The 21,204-nt window shown below is 31.9% G+C and overlaps 2 protein-coding genes and 1 long non-coding RNA gene across 3 annotated transcripts; all 3 read right to left on the reverse strand.

Moving 5' to 3' along the window:
• Positions 1 to 1,030: 1,030 nt before the first annotated feature.
• LOC134254155 (uncharacterized) lies at positions 1,031 to 2,811 on the reverse strand (the record flags this gene model as incomplete). The annotated part of the gene is made up of 3 exons (XM_062736696.1): positions 2,808 to 2,811; positions 1,877 to 2,329; positions 1,031 to 1,282 (listed from the first exon to the last, which is right to left on the reverse strand). Coding segments are annotated over exons 1-3 (709 nt in total), but the record flags the coding sequence as incomplete, so codon positions are not given.
• Positions 2,812 to 6,461: 3,650 nt separating this feature from the next.
• Positions 6,462 to 11,692, reverse strand: LOC134254152 (uncharacterized). Its single transcript, XM_062736695.1, has 4 exons — positions 11,631 to 11,692; positions 9,628 to 9,698; positions 8,599 to 9,502; positions 6,462 to 6,643 (listed from the first exon to the last, which is right to left on the reverse strand). The coding sequence occupies exons 3-4, from the start codon at positions 9,428 to 9,430 to the stop codon at positions 6,462 to 6,464; spliced, it is 1,014 nt and encodes a 337-aa protein (XP_062592679.1). The 5' UTR covers positions 9,431 to 9,502; positions 9,628 to 9,698; positions 11,631 to 11,692.
• A 4,825-nt stretch (positions 11,693 to 16,517) lies between these two features.
• LOC134254154 (uncharacterized) lies at positions 16,518 to 20,867 on the reverse strand. Its single transcript, XR_009989266.1, has 3 exons — positions 20,380 to 20,867; positions 19,960 to 20,088; positions 16,518 to 17,265 (listed from the first exon to the last, which is right to left on the reverse strand). It is a non-coding gene; the product is annotated as an uncharacterized LOC134254154 (long non-coding RNA).
• Positions 20,868 to 21,204: the final 337 nt, after the last annotated feature.

The following is a 21,204-nucleotide window of genomic DNA, read 5'->3' on the forward strand; positions in this document are numbered from 1 at the left end:
ACGGACTAATAAAATTGCCCGCGGACTAGTAAAAGTAAAGAAGCACTAGTCCGGCTGGACCAAAGCCTAAAAATGTTAGTGTCGAACCCTGATAGATAGACGCCGGACGCATAACTATCGCATAAGCTCTTCTGGTCTCTGATCAGTAGAGTTAACAAGAGGCCCATGGGCCTCATCGCTCACCTGAGCACTAAGGGTAGGAAAAAGTAGAAAATGGCTTTTTATTGTAATGTTTACATCCAAAAGTAGTCCCATGCCAATCATGGATTTGCTATTTTTTAGAAAATAATTTTTAAAGAATTTTCCTATATATATCTTTAAAAACTTTGGTTGGCCATTTTGGCCCCGCCCTATCCCTGGGGATCATGATTTGAAAAATCTTGAATCTACACTACCTGAGCATGCTTCCATATAATTATGATGAATTATGGCTTTGTCATTCTTGAGAAGAAGATTTTCAAAAAATTTTCCTATATATTTCTATGTAAAACTTTGGTCGGCCATTTTGGCCCCGCCCTACACCGAGGGGTCATGATTTTAACAAATTTGAATCTACACTCCCTGAGCATGCTTCCATATAAATATGATGAATTATGGCTTGGTCATTCTTGAGTAGAAGATTTTTAAAGAATTTTATTATATATTTCTATGTAAAACTTTGGTCGGCCATTTTGGTCCCGCCCTACCCCCGGGGGTCATGATTTGAACAAACTTGAATCTACACTACCTGAGAATGTTTCCTCATAACTTTCATCTTTCCTGCCACAGTGGTTCTTGAGAAGAAGATTTTTAAAATATGCCACTAAATTTTCATTTATTCCCAATGACCTCCCCTTGAATAAGGGCGTGGCCCTTCATTGGAACAAACTTGAATCCCCTTCACTCAGGGATACTTTGTTGCAAGTTTGGTTGAAATTGGCCCAGCGGTTCTTGAGAAGAAGTTGAAAATGTGAAAAGTTTACAAAGACGACAACGCGGACGAAAAAAGGTCATTTGAACCTTTGGCCCAGGTGAGCTAAAAAAGTCATACCCTTGATTGTTTTTCCAGTTACATCAAATATGTCAGCCTGGACATCAATTCCGCGGGTTGACTTTGAACTTTCTAGGATTTCTTTCAGGTTGATGCCCTTCAGTCTTTCTAGCAGGGTTGACTTTCCACTACCTGCACACCCAATGATCATCCCAGAGGCATGGTACATGGTGGTCTCCCCTTTCTTAAGATTTTCAATGAAATTTTTCACTGATTCTTCTCCTCGCATCAAAATCTGCATTGGTACACCAACTATAATAAAATAAAACATCTGTCATTGTATCGCTGTTTTACTAGTTTGTACTGCAAACAGGTGCAGTTTATGCACACTTGCTTTTTCTTATAATAAGTATTCTTTTTATAAGCAAAGTTAATAATTGTGAAATGTGGGTCAAACATAAAGGTCAAGGTCGTCATGAGTTAAAAACAGTAACAAGCTTTGAAAAATCTTTTTGATTTTTGATGGCAATACACAAGATTAAATATGAAAGCACATTTTCTTCATTATCAAAAGTTTTTTGGAAAAATTGGCAATAATTGTTTATCAATAAACCTGAAATATGCATTTGTATTTAGTCTATGTAATTTATACACCAATGCCTAAAGCTTAAAACATTCTTTAAATGGAATCTTGGATTCGAATATCAAAATACAGATCAAATTATGCCAATTAATGATTATACTGATAATTAAATGAGGGTCATGATGGTTCCAAATTTTGAGTGGGCTGATCTATGTATATTTACAGTGTTTTTATGGTCTTTGATATTGAATACTGTTCGTTATCTCCATATCCTTCATTTTACACAGTATATATTTTGAGAAAGCTATAAAAGAAGGACATACAATTTCTAAATACATCCTCGTGTATTGTTGTATCCTGCCATGTTGGATGGATGAAAATATCCTCTCCAAGTTTTTCTATCAATTGTTTTGTTTGTTGTGGTGATAGCCAGCAAAAGACTTCCCCCTCTTTCTTTGTATATGCCCATGATCTGCAGAACTTAGCAATGTTGTTTTTTTCTGCCAATGTCAGAAATATATCTACAAAACCTGGATTTTTGGCGAATCTTAGAAAACTGGTGTGTTTAAAGAATTCACAAGAAAACTCAACATTCACACTATCATGTCTCAGTATTGGTTTGTACTTCTTTAAGCTGCTAAGATTAGACGGCTTCTTAATCTTCTTGAATTTGAAAACTTCAGCTAGAGCATTATACTTCTCTATCCACTGTTCGTCTTTCAGACTTAATTTGTATGAAGGGCAAAGCAGAAGGCACATCAAAACTGCGTCTCCATCTACAAATAAACAGAAAGTCCATGTACCACAACACTCACTGTAGTTTTGGCTAGAGAAAATCAAAGTACTGAACGCACTCATGGGAGTTGAACATGGTGTATAACAAAATCTTTGATCGGGAGGTTAAGTGAGTAAACGATATTATTATTTCAAATACAGACAACTGTTTCAAATTTTTTGTGTTGCAACAATCTTGAGAAAGACATTCAGAGACATTGAATAGCAAAAAAAAAAAAAAAAAAAAAAAAAAATGGATGGGCCATAATGCTTGCCTGCCTACATTAGTCCTTTTTTATACCCCCTGCTTGAAAAGCGGGAGGGTATTATTTATTAATCGGGAATTCCGTCCATCTGTTTGTTACGCTTTAGGTATACCCATCTCTTATCCGCAACTCCTCTTACACCACTGAACGAAATTTTCATAGAATCTTTATTACATATTGCCGTTGTGCACCTTCTATTACTTTTTCATCCTACACATTATTTCTGTTTCCAATTGCAAAACATATTCATATTAGAGACGGTTGATCATTTATAGAATTCACTGCTCACATGCAGTCTTCAAATTTGTTATATATTTTTCCTTGGCACGTATACCCATGTGTTATGAAAATTTCAGTTTCGCAGGAATAATATCAATATTGATATAATGTGGATTTTAACACAGCATCCTTTTAAGAGCTAACAGGCTTGTTTTATAAAACTTCTCTGTGAATATAAAATTGATGTATTTCAGTTACACGAACATTATACATGGAGTACGTCAGAACTTAATCTTTTTTAATATTGTGAAGAAAAAAGCAATACCAAGTTAAAAACAAATATTTAATGACCAAACATAAAAACAGTAGACGTCGCGCACGGTGTTGGTGTCAAAAAGGTAAAAATTACTATTGCGGCGGCATTTGCGCTATTTTCATAATTTTAAAACAATTCACAGTATGAAATCTATATATCATTCGGTCGGTAATTGTATACTTAATACATTTTAACAAAAATATTAGTAAACAAATTCCATTTGTCAAAGATATTGATTTGACTATTCCGTCAATTACGTGAAAAACGCATGTAGATCGGTAACAGGGGCGTCGCACATGTAATTATAAAATGTTGATAACTTCCTTAAAACAAACAATACAAACATAAAATTTGGCAGAAAAAATCAAAATACGAGGTAGATAATGTAAATTATAAAATTGTAATATCATCCAATCCGTATGCTTTGAACGCGTCGCTCAAAATCCAAGACAGAGGTGTAGACAAGCGTTAATTCACGAAATATGGGATATACATAAAAAGTCTTCGGTTACTTAGAATAATCATTACATGAGCTAAATCTATTTTTAAATTACATTTCAATAATCCTTTTTGTGTGTTGAGAACTATATTTTATAAAAGACTGATATTTTGGGTTGATATGTATGTTGGATCTCTGGTATTCAGCCGATTTATTATGGGGATGTTGAATAAGACGGCGTGTCACAAAGTTTGGAGTTTCAATGTCACATAGTTTTTAAGATTCGAAAAATGGTAAATTTTGTAATGCTGGGTGGAAAGTTAATGTTGAAAATCATTTTAAATTCTACAAAATATTGCCATGTTATTAAGGAAAAGATCTTGAGACAGAAATTTAACTTGCAGTGTCTTAAATTTTAATAATAATTGCTGTTTCACATATATGTACTACATGCAGCTATATGTCACAACTGAATTTGACGGCAAAACGTCACATTTAAATGCTAAACTCCCGCAATCACCTTCATTTTAAGAATTCATTTTTCTAATTTGGCAACAAACGACATTTAATACAAAATGTGCAAAATCAAAACTTTATTTAGATATAAAACTGAATTGATTCTATTAAGCATTGTTTGTTTTACATGCTTTTTACAAAGTCAACATAAATGTCACACTTTGTCCTAAAGTAATAAATCTAATTTTAATCGTATAAATATGGTAAAACAAATCATATATATAGTCATTAAAAATATAAATATTGAAAATTAGAAAATATTTATGAAATGTGCATCTTTTCAAAAAGTTATTAGTATATTCCAAAATAATTTTCGATGGAATGGTGACAAAATCCTAACAAAATATAAATGTCAACATAAATGTCACACGCGTAAAAATTTGGCGTTTTGACGTTATTACGCTTAATACGTTCAATGCATAAAAAGTTATATAAAGCGTCAAAAGATTTTTTTATTTCTTATTGCTGATGAGCCTGATATGGATACAAGAAAATGTACCTATAATGATTATTTTTAAGAAGAACTTTAAATTTTGAAAGAAATTGTATTTATATATAAAAAAGTAAAACATGCGCACTGTATACTGTAGTACACTGTATAGTATATAACTATATATCGTTGTACCATTCTGAGTCCGAATTAAGACACAAGGGAAAAAAAATACGCAAACGTAAATTTATGTTAGGATAATAATTATGATTTCAAATTTGAACATGCATGCAAGAGGACAGAGAGAGTTTAGTACTAAAATATCTGCATCAAAGTACGGCCACGTATAATACGTGTATATATATATATATTTTTCCCTTTGGATTTTTCTTAAACTAAGAGCCCTTTTCTCGCAGATTGAAACAGACACATTTTAATCATTTTTTATATAGACTATATGAGAAGAAACGTACTAAGTAAAATACAGTTGATACTTTGTAAGACAGTCCATGATGATACCCGACCAGAAGAGAATTAATCCCGGGATCAATTAGGATGAACTCATAAATATTTAGATAAAAGCCAAGTTTTTAAAATCATGAAAACTATTTTACCGTTACTCGAGACCCATTCAACAAATATTGAAAAAATAATAGAATAACTTTTTGTTGTATTATATCTTAACATTGAACTACTTATGAGAGTTTAATTACATGTGTTTTCAATGAATTGTACTATATAATTGGCGGTATAACTGGGTTTTTATTTTTTCTTCATAAAAAATGTTATCGAAAAAAGCAACGTCAAATTAATTTTCTAGAAATTCACGTAAAATAACGTCATTTTGACGTTACCGAAACTGACACCAACACCGTGCGCAACGTCAGTAGTATATGTGAGAGTTTGTGTGCGTACAAATTATCTGGTATATGTAAATGAGGTTTTCCTTTTATTAAAAAAAATATACTTCATTTTGTTGCTTTTAATCGCGATTTTACGAAAACATATGCATGGATGTCCGTTTTTGGTTTTACTATAGTAACATTTATAACAGAGTACTAGATGTAACGCTTTTGGAAGGTGATACTGCTGATTTACTAATAAATACGCATATTTCCTAAAGTTTTAATGCATTAATGAATTAATTTAAACCAAGGAAATGTTCATGAAAAGTTTGAATAAATTCTCTGCACCGGTAAAAAAGATATTGCTAAACATCCGGGACCGCCGGGCGTCGAGAAGACCAGATTCACCGCTTGCCGTCAGTATGTAGAGTTGTCGTTCGTATCTCTTTCAGTGTATGACGCTACACTGAAAATGATTTCCATTACGAAAAAATTTGAGTTTCTTTATAATTTAGTTTTACTTTTAACGAAATCTAATATTCAAAATAAGATTACTTTATCATTACATTTACTTACATTTCAAATTATGAAAATTAGATAAATTCAGGAGAAAATGACATGAACTATTTGTGGCGGATGTTTATGTATGTTTTCTGTTGAATATCATCGGAGTAAATCGGGCGACACAGTAGCCTCGCTTTCGGCTCTATATAATCAACACAAATTACTGCGCATGTTAAATACGTGATGACCATGGGAGATTGAACATAGTTCAACTCCCAAAAAGCAGAAGAAAATAATAACGCATCAAAAGTCAAAAGATACAAGTGATCCAGATCTATCCCCCGAAGTGGGAGGGCTTAAATAAACTTGCATTGACACTTCTTTAGAATGTTTCCATATTTTTACTATCAGGGAACAACTCTACAGTACATGCTCTACTATTTTCCAGCAAGGGTGCCCCATAATTGGTTAGAATTTCAGAGAAGGAAATAATTTTCAAATGCTAGCACAAGAGGCACGCTGGACATACACAAAAAAAGAAATATATTAAGTTCACCTGACTCAAGTGATCTAATGGAAAGGTAAACTCTTATGACCGATTAGCTAAGGGGTGTCCACTCTGTATGAATTTCTCTGAATAATTTCTCAACATCTCTAACGTCATGTTTTTTATGAGAGGTCCTGATGCACATCTGACACAAGGTGACCTCACACGGGATACAGAACTGGGATAATGGACAGCTTGGATGTTTCCTGCATTTGAAATCCTCCACAGGCAAAGCTTTTAAAAAGAAAATAGGAATATGCACAAAATTTTAAGATATATGTTTTTAGCATCTCAACATGATCATATATTTAAGGAATCACTGTCTAGTAAGGCTGACATTATATAGATTTGATTACAATAATGGGAAACATTTTTTTTTTTTGGGATAATCTGCATAAGGGCATCATGTTTCCAACTATTTTTGATGTTTGGCATACTACACTAACTAGACAGTGATTCCTTATATTTCCATTTCATTGTGAAATAAAATTGTAGATTTAAACTTTAAAAATACAGACATAGATTTAAATTACACGAGGATTCCCATCCCAATTTCAATAGTCCGAGCCCACTGACGTCAAACACAACGGCAGCCACACGAATTTTCATGCATATTTGGCCTCCTTAGCGTCAGACTCAGAGACAGATGCGCACAAGATTTGCATGCATACTAGGCCTCCTTAGCTCCTTACCTATCGACCTGCCTAATTTATATTCCGGCAGAATTATCAGGAAATCAACTCCGCTAACTTTCAAAGGGTTATCATAGAGAAAAAATTTAGAAATGGAAATATTTTATTTATGTGTCCCCCATATCACTGGTAAGGCTGACATTATATTTAGATTTGATTACAGTACACTAGTCAGGAACATTTTCACATTTTTTTCATCTTTTAACATTTACATGTTGTGAAGTATAAGGTGTCAACTGCAATGTAAATCATTAATTTTTTTTATTCATACACAGAAAAGTTCTGGGAAGATGATGCAACTTAGTTATAACCACTACAATCAGTGAACACTATATGTAATGCATGATGTAATATACATGTACGATGTCAACCCAGTACACAGTGTAGATTTACTGAACACCTGCTACAGAAATACACAACATTCCTAAACAGAGCTGGTGTTGATATATATGGTGTTGATATCAAAATCATGTCTTCTGTTTATAAAACTACTGTATATGAAAAATTAATACTGTAGAGGTGGAATTATTTTTGTTCGTGAATGAAGTACAATGTATTGAAAGAACTTGAAGAATGCCAATATATCAATCCCTTTTAAGAATTAGAATACCCCCTATCTTTCATAGTCATATCCCTGATCTCTAAATACCCCCCCGTACCCATTTAATAGTTGACTATTCCCAAGATTCCATTTCCTTACAATTTTAGAGACATATAAACAGTTAAACAAACATTAAACCACACCATTAAATTCCCTTCCATTCCTCATATTAGCAGCCTACTACATATATACTATAAGGTTTAGTGAACAATTATGATGTCAGCCCAAACAAAAGTTAAAATCAAAGAGAGACGTGTTCAAATAAATCAAAGTCAGCAAAGCTTAAAACTTATCTTCCTAAGCCTAGAACACAAAAAAGTTATTTAAGGAATGAATTCAATAGCAAATTATACTGTAAAACCTTGGTTCGGGCAGTTTACACTTTTTAATTCATTCCTTATAAATGATTTCATTTTAAATCTTCGAGGAAAGAAACCTAGGCAATTTCTTCCTTACAAACGCCTTCAAATTGTTCATATTAATTTAAAAATAAAGTCAAGCACATTGATGTGTTTTAACTTTTTTGACGTAAGTTATTGTGACGTAGGCAACCCAGATTATACAATATAGATTATTTTTTATCCAAACAAATGACTTGTTAAAAACATATATTAATATTTTAAATAATGTATCTAATTATAATTACATGTAAAATCATGAAAATACTTTATAATTCATAAATCCCCATCTTAGAAATATTTTTGTCTACTTGTCATCAAACTAAACTAAACATGTTGTGTTATTAAACTGAAAACAATCCATGAAATGATTAAGTAATGGCTTTCCCAATAATTATCAAATTGTCTTTATCATATTGTGTACACACAGTATTGTAAAACAATTGAAATACATGTAATTAAAAGTGCTGAAGTATAACTATGTATATTATTACTTACCAGTCAGAGAGTCTGTATCTACCACTCTGTATAGGTTGACTGTGTTGTTGTCGTCTGACCCTACCCACAGTAGGTGTGTGTCCTCATCATAACTCAGGCCGTATGGTCTGTCTCTCCCGTGTTGTCGTGTCTGTATCTCTGTCAGATAGTGACCCTCACTATCTAACATCTGTACTGAGTGGGTGTTCTCATCACACACCAGGATGTGTGACAGCGCGTCAGTACAGATTCCTTGTGGTGTTAGTCCTGATCCTGATGGAGGACCTGTGTAGGAGAATCGGTAATTACCGTCACGATCTGTCACCACTACAGCATCACGCCACGAGTCAGACACAATAACATCTCCATTGCGATTCTCTGTGATGTAGATAGGCCAGCTATACAGTTCCTGACCTGTGATGTTGTGGTGCTGTATGGTCTGGATGTTTTCTCCTGTGGAGTTATACCGCACTACCTTGCCTGTCTCTGTATCATCTCTACACATCCCGACCAGCAGGTCTCCAGTGGAGGGGGAGCTGTAGACACACTGTGGTTCCCATGGTGATGTGTTGTACTGTATTATCGTAGTCTTTTCTTTGTTCTCTGTAGACAGTTTATTGATGTTATATTCACTGTCTATATAAATTAGATCACACTCACCGTTTACAGTGTGTCCTCCCCAAACACTACCTATATCTGTCACATGATCTAGTTCTTCCCCTTTTGTGTTTGTCAGTATAAGATTGCCTTTATAATCACTGATCCAGACCCGGTCTGATGTAACACGGGAAATGTGATAACACTCACTAACACCAGACACGGTGACAGATTTCTGTAGCACTCCTCTATACATCACTGACAGTTGACATCTATTTCTTCTTTATCCTGTGGTTTTATGTTGATTTCCTCAGTCAGGGAGATCTCTCTGTAAATTACAACAGTGTTCTAGAATTATCTACATCAGTAACATTTGTCTCTCTTTTTATTATGTGTGCATATATTATTGTCTTAAAGAATAAAATTGAATTGAATGCAGATAAACATAAATACCTTTACATTGAGTACTGAATCCTTTATAAGTCTCTCTCTACCAGGGTCCAACTGTTCACCATTAGTCTGATCTAAATAATCAAAATTTGGTAAATTGAAACATTGTTGAAAACTTAAGGTTTAGATTTTTTTAGTTTACAAGTTAAATTTTTGTGAAAGTGACACACTAAATAGGTATACATGTAGGTTTAATCTACAGTGTGTTGTGACATGGTTATAAATAGTATCATAGAAATATATACCACACTGATTTTTTGTATCTAAAAAAAAAACATTATATAACTATAACTTTTTTTTATATATAGGTAACAAATTCATTTGAAATAAAATATAAATGTTTTTTATTTTAGAAGAGAGAAGAATTTCTGCGATTTACACACTGTAGCATGCTAAAGTCTGATTTTATCTTTTTTACTAGATTTACAACATTGTCAAAGAGTATTAAAATAAATATATTTTTATTGACAAAACAAATTATTTTATAAATACACTGTTCTCAGCAGTGTTAAATGTATATTTTCATGATAGTGACACACTAAGGCCAACATTTTTGTGTTTTCTATATTGTGAATTTTTTTTTAAATCTGATCAGGGATCGAAATTTTAAAAATTCTTCAAATTCTAGCAGTCCCAGAAAAATACAAATAAAATCAAATTTAACAATTTTTTTTATTTTTTAAATTAAGAATTGAATTGCCTCATTGCGTAAATTTGGTGCAAGGGTGTTATCCCTTGAAAATTAATGCATGAACAATTTTATCATAATTTTGGGATGTTTCAAAAAATATAAGATTTTTGGATTGTTGCTGTTATCATATGGCAAGCATATTAGGCATTTAATGGACAAAGTAACAATTATTTTCTGACACAGTGGACTAATTAAAAGAGAATCTAGAGTATCTTTTTCAATTTATTCAAATTAATATACCCATTATTTAAAATTATTTATCTCTTGAAAACATATTGAAATTGCCTCAATGCTATAACTTTCAAAGTATGATTCTAGAAAATATGTACATGTAATAACAAAATTAAATACATGTAAATAGATTTTGACAATTACTTTTTTTTTAAACAGAATTCGTATATTTCTAAGATCATGCTTATATAATAAAATTAACATTTTTAAAAATTAAATTATATTTGTATGGACAGAGTATCATTTAAGAATTATGTTTTTTCATGGTAAAAGGGTTGTTTTACAAGATATATTTGAAAAATCATGTGCATTTATTGTTACATAAAAATATTCCATTTTGAAAAAAAGTTGATTAACATTATAATACGAGTGGAAGTATTTTGCCTTTGAATTTTGGCACGTTTCACTTGCAAATTAAATAATTAAATTATGAATAAAAGAAAACATATTTATTAAAAAAAGTTTCAGATTAATCTGTAAATCATATATAAATGCAAAATTGTCAAAGATTACGTACTATAAGTTCTCAAATAGGGTTCAGAAGTTCTTAACACCCGTGGCCTCCATGTAATTCATTTGAAATTAATTTAATATTTCGTCATAGACTTATCCATTCTTTCATTAAAAGTTAATGTAAATTAATGTTTATTTTTTCCCAATATTCAGAAACTTTTTAAAATGACTGGGTGCATTTGGAAAAACATTAACCACTGGTGACATTTTGCCGCTAACTTTCATGCTGTGCAGTGGAATATTGCAAATCCTGACAAGTTTTGCCAATATACTGTGATTGGATGGATTGCATTTACCTCAGCCAATGAATCAACGTTTTGTAAGGCAATATATATTAAATTTTGGACGTTTCTTTTATTTTTTCGAAACTATCAATAAGCCTGTAAATATCAATAAATTATTTTTAAAAAATAAAACTTGAAGAAGAGACTTTTATTTTTATTTCATTTTAGCCCAAATTAGGGTCGGTGCTCCCGTAAAACAGTAAATAAAAAAATGTTGGCCTAAATAGGTAGGTATGATCTATAGTGTGTTGTGACATGGTTATAAATAGTAACAGAGAAATGTATACCTCACTGATTTCTTGTATCTGGTAGAAACTGTATAGCCTCCATTCATCTTGTTACTGTATTCGGGGTAAAGAAAATAAAGAATATATTATTATTCACCATTATTACAATACATATATTTAAATTAAAAGAAAGTTGTCTACATTGTAAAATATAAAAAAAATCTAATGATAGCTTTCATCTGACAGGGATTTATGGTTTCAGCAATTTTTTAAACAAGAGGCCCAAAAACGCTCATCTGATAATAAATATTTTTATAAGACCTATGACTATCCCCAGAAGTCAGATTTGAACAATTCAAATATTTTCCCAGGATGCTCCCATAAAAGTTTACGATTTGAACAATTTAGATTGTACACTTTACCAGAATGTTTCTACAAAAGTTTCAGCTTTTCTGGCTCAGTGGTTCTTGAGAAGATATTTTTAATGATCCCACTCTACTTTTGTCTTTTCTTGAATATCTTCCCTTTGAGGGAGGCATGGCCCTTCATTTTAACTTCATTTTAAGAATTTAAAGTTCCCTTCATCAAAGAATGTTTTGTACCAAGTTTTGTTAAAATTGGCCCAGTGGTTGATGAGAAGAAGTTGAAAATGTGAAAAGTTTACAGACGAACGGAAGGATGGACGGAAGACGGACAAATCTTGAAATCCGTAAACCAATTTACTACAAAAATCAGTAGAGCTCCACCTTAACACCAGAATTTATGACCCATTGCCATAAAATCTAGAACTTTGGACATTTTTGAACTTAAAAAAATAGCTGATTGTAAAATCTTAAAAAGGGTTTATTGATTGATTGTTGTATGTTGTTAAAAATATCTCTCTAAATTTTTTCAAAAAAGACACCACCATTTGCCTATAGGGAAAAAATTTTGTTTGTGCTTGGCACTAGAGCATCATAGGCCTTTGAGCAGTGAGGGATTTTTTTGCCAGCTTTACTGCGAAATGGTCCATTGTTTGGATACATCCCAAAAGCGATCACTCATTTCCAGTTGCATAAAGTGCAAATGCTTGAAAAAAGTACCGGTACATAAAATTTTATTACATAACTAAAAACACAATTCTTTAGAAAAAGTATTTTCAAAATTTAATGTATTTGTACAATATAAAAAGCATTTTTCATTTGAAATGGGTGGTCGGGCCATGAAAAGCAAGTTTTAAAAATGTATGGGCTCTTTGGTGGGGTAAAAATCGTTGTGCGTAAACAACCTCCCCCCAGATATTTTAATTATATTGGAATAGCCCTTAGTTAGTTTGTTTAATACCAGAGAAAAAGATTTTCAAAGAAGTAATGAATTAATGTACTGACATCATTTTTTAATAGAAATCTGTAACAAAAAGAAAATATCAGTTGACCCCTAACCAGAAGAGAGAAAAAAAAATTAAAATACTGTAACATGCATCTGATCATTGCAAGTCGGTAACTAAATGTACATAGGGGGGGGCTTTTCCATGAAATTAAAAATTCACAATTGTTGTTACCCTTCACTCATTGATGTTTTATGCCAAAATTGGTTGAAATAGGTTTGGCAGTTGCTACTTGCAGAGAAAGAGCTGAAAATGTTTAAAAGTGAACACATGATAACGTACGAAAACAGATAGCTATAGTTCAGTTGACCTACAGAGTTTTGTCTGTGATATATCTTTTACATTCAACTACAAAATTATGAATATCCTCTTGGTAAAAGAAATTTGAAAACCTGTAAGGAGATGATGCTTCCCTTTCCCTGACAATGGTTGGATATTACACACTGGGGAATCTGTCAAAATAAATTAAGACTATTACATGTAACCTATATATATATAAATAAAGAGTCCTTGAGCTTGTAATACACCAGAAGTGTTAAAATTCAAATAATATTTGCTTTTTTAAGGATATGTTGATACATACATGTATACATGACTTGAAGTATATACCTAGGCATATAAATACAATTACAATGTAAATTAATGCTTACATATGGGTCAATCAATATACATGTATCCATATGAGAGATTTTAAAAAAAAAACCTGTAAGGAGATGATTCTTTCGTCTTCTAGACAATTGGGTAGTAGGATTCTGGGGAATCTGTCAAAATAAATTGAGACAATTAACATATATACATATATAATGAACCATTTAGCTTATGAAACTCTATGATAGGTCCAAAAATTCACACAAGGTTTTCTTGGGGTATGTTTATTGATGTAGATATATATCATGCTAGTGAACTAACTAATCATGGCTTTAATGGATTTTCTCCCTATATATTTATCTATTGTCAATATACCCCCAGGGGTCATGACGAACAAATAATGAAATCTACACCACTTGAGGATGCTTCAATATTAATATGACTAATCATGGCTTTGTTGTTCTAGAGAATATAAAGCATTTCCTATATTATAACGTGAAACTTAGATCCCCTATTGTTGCCTCACCCTACCCCTGGGGCATCATTATTTAAACAAGCTTTCAATTACACTGCCCTAGGATGTTATACTAAAATAATCATTTTAATAGATTTTTTAAAAGACATTTTTTATATGCATTCTCAAGTATAACACTGATGTCTTTATGTGACACCCCCTCCCCCAAAGGGTTTACATGCCAACAAAATATACGGTACACTTGTTGATGTTTCATTAAAATATCCCATTCATTTAAACCTCCGATGCTGAAGAGTTCTACAATAGCCTGTTTCGAATACTTCTTTCTACTATTAAAGTAAAACTAATTTAGAAGAAGGTACAGTTTGAGCTTTATTGTGCCCTAAAAATTTAATGTACTCAAAATACGATGAAATTGGCTTTAACAATAGTTGAGTAGTTGGATATGATAATTTATTAAAGAATATAGCATAAAAGAGGACCTTTCTAGAAGTATGACATCATTAATTCGGTAGATTTCTTAGTTTAATGCAGAAAAGCCTCAAAATGACTCACTTATGTGCGAATTTTACTTGAGAAAATAATGTCTGTCATCGTCGCCCACTTTAATTTTATATTTAAATATAATTATATATTATGTAAACTGCATTGAAAAATCGCATATCATAAAAACTTTCCTGACAACGGTGGCAGAGTATGTTTTCTTGAAGAAAATTCCACTGAAAATTGATGTCTTCTGCAACTTTTTAAGAAAATACGGGAAAATGCACAAATTAATGACTTCACAATCAGCATTAAGGAGGTCATATGAGAAAACGACTTGTATATTCTGACTACAAGGAATTCCTATGAACAGCAAAATAAAAAGGTACTGTGCTTCACCGTACCTTTTCCGGGTTTCAATTCAGAGTTTAATATGATTTAATACAACCTCTGTAATACGAATAAGAAGAAACAAATCAGAGATATCTTCTTAAAAAATTTATTCATATTTAGAACAGTCTTTCTACAAAACACTGAAGTATGGAGTAACATTCCTCTATAAATATACGCACATGTACAATTCGAGTGTGACAAAAACTTCACCCCTTACCTCCGGAGTAATATTCCTCCGTAAGACCAATGCAAAGCTTCTGAAGTCTGAAAATTCACTACAGAGTAATATTCCTCTAAGGTTATTTACAACTCTAAACTAAAACAAAAATGTTGTAAGGCCTAAGTAAGACAAAATCTCGTATACAGGGTAATATTCCTCTAGAAGATTTTGTACGATGATTATAAGAGAAAATCTGAACTATGTAGTAATATTCCTCTAAGTGCAGCTCTACTACGACGAAACTTATCTACAGAGTAATATTCCTCCAGAACGCTAAGTATGCAAAGTTCTATTGAAGCAATATCTGTATTACGGAATATTTCTCTGTCGACGAAAACTTAATTACGGAGTAATATTCCTCCAGAAGGCTATATCTATGTATGCACAGCTCTATTGAGCCAAAATCTAACTACGGAATAAAGTCTATTAAGACAAAATATGAACTACGGAGTAAAAGTTTTCTATTTACAGATCTGCTACGACAAACACTTATCTATGGAGTAATATTCCCCCAGAAGGCTTATATTACACAGTTCTATTAAGTCTTAATCTGAGCCACAGAGTAATATTCCTCTATGTAATGCTATACATGTACTACGACGAAAGTTTATCGACGGAGTAATAATCCTCTAGATATTTACAACTCTTAGAGGTAAAAACATATCTTTGAAATACTAGTAATATTTTTCTGGAGGATTGCAATTCTGACTAAACAAAAAAAATAAACTACGTAATAATATTCAATTGAAAGACTTTGAGGAGTTCTAAAAAGACAAAATTTCATCCAAAAAGTAATATTTCTCTTAAAGACTGTGCAATTCTAATAAATTAAAATATCTACGGGGTTCCTCAAAAAGGTTATTACGACACAAATGAAACAAAATCTTATTTACATCCTCTACAAAACGAAAATTAACTACAGAGTAAATAATATATCTGATAGAATTTGTGTAGTTGTAAAAAGACATCTAGAATGCGAGGTGAAAACTCAGCATAAGTGGAGGTAAACAAAGTCTTTTCTACATAGTAATATTCCTCCAGAAGGTTATGTATGCACAGTTCTATGAAGGAAAAATTGAACTATCTTAGGAGTTTGTACAGTTCTAAATAAGAAAATCTGAACTACGGAGTATTATTCCTTTATGAGACTATATGTACTTCATTCTCAAAAAAGACAATATCTGAATTACAGAGTAATATTCCTCTAGGAGGCTATGTTAATCTCTATTAAGACAAAATATGAACTACGGAGGAATATTCCTCTAGAGGTCTATGTGCATTTCTAATAGCCAATAGGGCAAAATCTGAACTACGGGGGAATATTCCTCCATGATGCTATGTACATTTCTGATAGGGCAAAATCTGAACTACGGAGTTATATTCCTCTAGGAAGCTATGTTTATTTCTTATCAAATCAGAACTACGAAGGTGTGTTCCTCTCGAAATTTACATACATTTCTAATACGACACCACTAGGAGACTTTGTACATTCCTAATTAGACGAAATATGAACAAATGAGTAATATTCCTTTGAATTCTACGTAGAGTTCTTGTAATACAAAATGTGAACTATGCTGTTATATTCCTCTAGACGGCTTAGTACAATTATCATTTGAAAAACTGTGGAGTAATATTTCTCTAGAGGGCTTTATTCAGTTCTACTAAGAAAAGAATACTAGCTCCAGAGTAAAACTTTTCTTCTTGGAGGCTAAGGCTATGTACATTCCTTTAGTAGGTTCCTTACAGTTTTTTGTGAGAAAAATAAAATACTCCATGTATTTTGCTCTAAAAAGATATACGCAGCTCTTGTGAGACAAGACCAATATCCGAAGGCACCGGAAGGCTAAATACAGTTCTATATACATATAGTTTTTACATAAATAGCTACGTTGAAATTGATGTGAATAAGGTTTGATGAGATGGTTTCGAGTGCACAGGTATTGCCCTCGCCTTCATTTTGAACGTGTGGATGAATTGAATAGTGGTATATTAGACTAAACACGCAGGGACAGATCCTATGGTATCCTTGCACAGTTACTTCAGCATTCAAAACTTTGGTATGTAGTGGAGCATCTTTCTTGTCATATATTTTTCCAATCACAGAAAACGCTGCATCTAGAAGCTTCGTGCGTATCCAATAGAGAGAAATCACTGATGCACTCTTATGTCCCTAAAATGAGTTATATTATATGTAAAATTCAGCATGAATAAGTTTTACATACATGTATATAATACGTAATGTTCTGAGCACGCCTATTAATTCAAAAAGATACTAGGTCAATCTCTTCCGTGCATGCTTTTTTTCAGAAATGATAAATCTGCATATCATTTATATATCGGTCATGATTAAAAAGGGTTTTGAGGATGCTCCTTTAATAACTACGGAATGTGCAAAGTCAAATTAATTCTTTATTTTAAAACGCATATCAAATTATTAACATAGCTACGTTCAAAACCTGATTTTAATGAAAATGTTTACATGTACTTACACGATGAATAAATTTCACAAACATAACGTTGTATGAAAATATATTTTTTTAAGACTAATTGGTTTTTTTCAGCATATAATCTACAAAGATATTAAACTGGTAAGCATTTTCTTTGATGGACACATGATATAGAGATTCATGTACATTAAGTTTAATTCTACTTACAATGTAAATAAAGCCTTGTTTATTCCTAACATCATCAACATATTAAGCGATTATTTGTGTTGAATAAAAGATATTTTAAGAAGGTAATTTTCTCAAGTAAAATCGACCGAACTGATTAAAAAGAAAAGTTCAAAGAATGGGCAAATTGCTTGGAGTCCTACTTTAAGGACAGATGATACAAACTTTTGTCAAAGATTTTGAAAATAGCAAGTTGGGTCATGTTTAAATGTGTAAATTGAATAACTTTCACCGCGTAGTTTTTAACTTTTTATTCAAATTTGCACAAAAATGGAATTAAAAGTGAAAATAATTGATTAGATTAATAAGGATGGTTTCAGAAGGGCATACTTTTGAACATTAGAGAAGGTTTAAAATTTCTTTATTTTCTAGAAATTTATTATTTGCATCATTTGCAATGAAATTAGACCAAAAAATATATACCAATCCAGACATCCATTTTTTGTTTGTATCATCTGTCCTTAAACCAAAATATGTTTAGAAATATATTATCCTAGAAGAAATATAAAGTCTTATCAATATCTTTTATCGAATATGTAGATAGACACAGTAATTAATGTTTCAGCCTTAAAAGATGAGGGGATCCAGAATTGTAAATTGACCCTGCAAAACATATACCATTATGGACCAGCGGGTTAAATTTCCAATGTGGGTAAAAACGCCATTTCTCGGTGCAAAGAATGTATTTTTTCCCTTTAAGTGAAAACCCCTCTGAGCCATAACTCTCATTCCCACTGACATTTAAAACAAAAAATTCATCTGTAAGAACATAAATTTTACTCCACTTATTAGATGCTTTAGTTTTTTTCCTGAAAGTTTAAGGAAACAGAAGTTAATGGTATCAAAAAAATTAAATCAGTAAAGGGTTAAGTAAACTTATCTGCTTATTGTTGTAGATGAAAAAAAATGTTCCTGTTTTTATTTATTTATTCATTTTGTATTTTTTTTTTAAATATTATCTATTTTTTGTCTCGCTAAAAGCTTGTATAGTGGAGCTTTGAATCGTTTATTTTAAACAGATAAAATATTTATATAGATAAAATGAAGGCACACATTGCTACATGTAGTAATATATAACCCTATCCTACATAAAATAATAAATTATTTTTAGAGAAAAAGTTATAAGGTATATTTATTTTTAATTATCTCTCTCTCTCTCTCTCTCTCAGTTCAGAAGTGTTTTAGTAATATTTCGAAAACGTATAGTTAGTAACGGGTAATTAAAGTCTTGTTATAAAACAACATGGCATATTAAATAGACATTAACAACAAATCAAACTTTTCTCCGCCACCACCAACTGCGAGTTTCTTGTAATACTCAAGGATGCAGATTATATTTTATGCGTGCTGGTCATAGAACGATCGAGGGCAGCTGTTCGCTAATCAATAATGGCAATTTAACCATGACAAATAGTCTGCAATTGATCATACAAAGGCCTTTCTTAGCTTTGAAACTATTTTGGAAATCATCTGGGTTGGCTAATTTAGTGTTAATATTCTCACAGATTGAACGGGAATGAAAAACAAATTTTTCCTTGAACATAAAGTTTATAGCTAACTTCAAATTTTAGCATTGAAATTATGTCACTCTTTGATAAACTGTAACGTATACGTAGCTTTTGTAAAAGGCTTCCTCGTTTTTTTTTTTAATGTGCTTGTTTTAATTGTGTTGCAGTTTTAAAAATTTGGTATTCATATTTATTTTAACACAAAAAAATTAATTGAAATCAAGTGTGGAAGTATGACTTGAACCTTAAATTGGTCTGAGGAGTATCGATAATTGCATGAACCAAAGATGCACAAGTTCGATTAATTTAATTGAAACTTGACAATACTTAAAATGCAAATTGTAGTCTTCTAGTAAACGAAAATGTGTATAATACATGTAATGTCTTGTAACATCCGTCACAAATACATGTAGATATTAGATCTTTATATGAACAAGACATTAACATGAAAGGGCTTTCAACTTACAATGTATCTGAATGTTGAAAATGGTAGACATGTAAAGAAACTGTGTTTACGGAGAAAGATTTAAGACAGACTTCTATTTACACCGTCCTTTTTTAAAACCTGTACCAACTGCAAGTAGGTGTGCATTTAATGTATATCTACATGTAGGTGCTACGTCCTAATATTTATTATTCTGTCTGTCCTAGTTTCGGTTAACTATAGAAACCAAAAAGTCTTACCTGATTGCAAGAAATCCAAATCGGAAAGCTTTTCTACCAAAACTTCTAGACTAGTGGAATTTCTTCCTAAGGAAAAGATCCAGATTTCCAGACAAAAAACAAACTCAGGCCAGTTTTCTTTCCCTAAAACTTTGCAGGAAAAATAAGAGGTTAAGATACATGTTGCACCCAGATTGTATACAGCTTAAAATAAGTCATGCAGAGCACCTGAAAAAAGTGTTTTTACGTGTAAACATACGTATCATATACTCAGTGTATATCTACATGATCTAGCTATTGTAAAAATAAGTACCTGTTCTTGTAGTAAGGCTGGAACTAATTTGTAACAATTTTAAATCTTTATTCTTCAATCGTTATTTTATTTGTTTTTTAATAAATCCATTATCTATTTTTAGGAATGAAATACAACTTCAGACTTACCAAGTTATCCAAGACTATTGTTGCTTCAATGTTGAGAAAAATATTTAGATTCGTCACAAGGGTGTTCCAAACTTCTTTTCAGTAACTAATGCTGCGTAATATCATGGATTGATTGACTCCTTTGTAAATGTACTGAGAAGTCCAAGGTTTGTAATATACGTCCTCAATATCCCGCATACTCTGTATCACAAAACAAACCGTTCATATGTATCACTTTTGCTGCAACCCAAAGGACGGTGAATAAAAGTTCGATTTTTGTTCCATTTTCTCTTATAATGATTCAGCTCATTTCTCATGTCTGTTTATTATTGGTGGTTCACTGTAAGAATGCACACGTGTATTCCTAACACCACCAGGAAGTACTACCGGTAATTATTTTGATATGTGATCTAAGGCTGTAACTCGATTCCTGCATGTATGTATTTCGTAATATCATGAATATCAGACTCAGCGTAGTAAATCCCCCATCACAGACACCGTCCCTCACACACACACACACCCTCGCAGGAATAGGATTTTCTTTTGAATTTTGATATTAAAAAATTTCTAGCTATCCCCCCCCCCCCCCCCACACACACACACACTTTCAAAAAAACGATGCTACGTCCCTGCGATAAAAGTACAGAAAATCACTTTTGATGCGTATTGTCTCTCCACAAATTTCATGTACAATAAAGTGCAATTTAACAAATCAGCAGTTACTAACGTAAAAGCATACTACTGAAAATAAAAAATATCTTTTGATTGCCGATTGATAGGAGAAGGAAGAGAAATGCTGCTTATTAACAAATCAGTAGAAATTTAAGATTAAAATTACCTTAAAAA

The sequence above is a fragment of the Saccostrea cucullata genome, unplaced genomic scaffold, assembly GCF_032062105.1.
Source record: "Saccostrea cucullata isolate Sc308-1 unplaced genomic scaffold, CSIRO_AGI_Scuc_v1 ctg9197, whole genome shotgun sequence".
Classification (NCBI taxonomy): domain Eukaryota; kingdom Metazoa; phylum Mollusca; class Bivalvia; order Ostreida; family Ostreidae; genus Saccostrea; species Saccostrea cuccullata.

Bases quoted from the DNA above. Each gene is read 5' to 3' on its own strand.
- LOC134254152 (XM_062736695.1), bottom strand. From the start codon at position 9,430: ATGTATAGAGGAGTGCTACAGAAATCTGTCACCGTGTCTGGTGTTAGT. The intron at 6,644-8,598 runs GTAAGTAATAAT...TCTTTTTAAAAG, and splicing joins AGATACAGACTCTCTGACTG to CTTTGCCTGTGGAGGATTTC.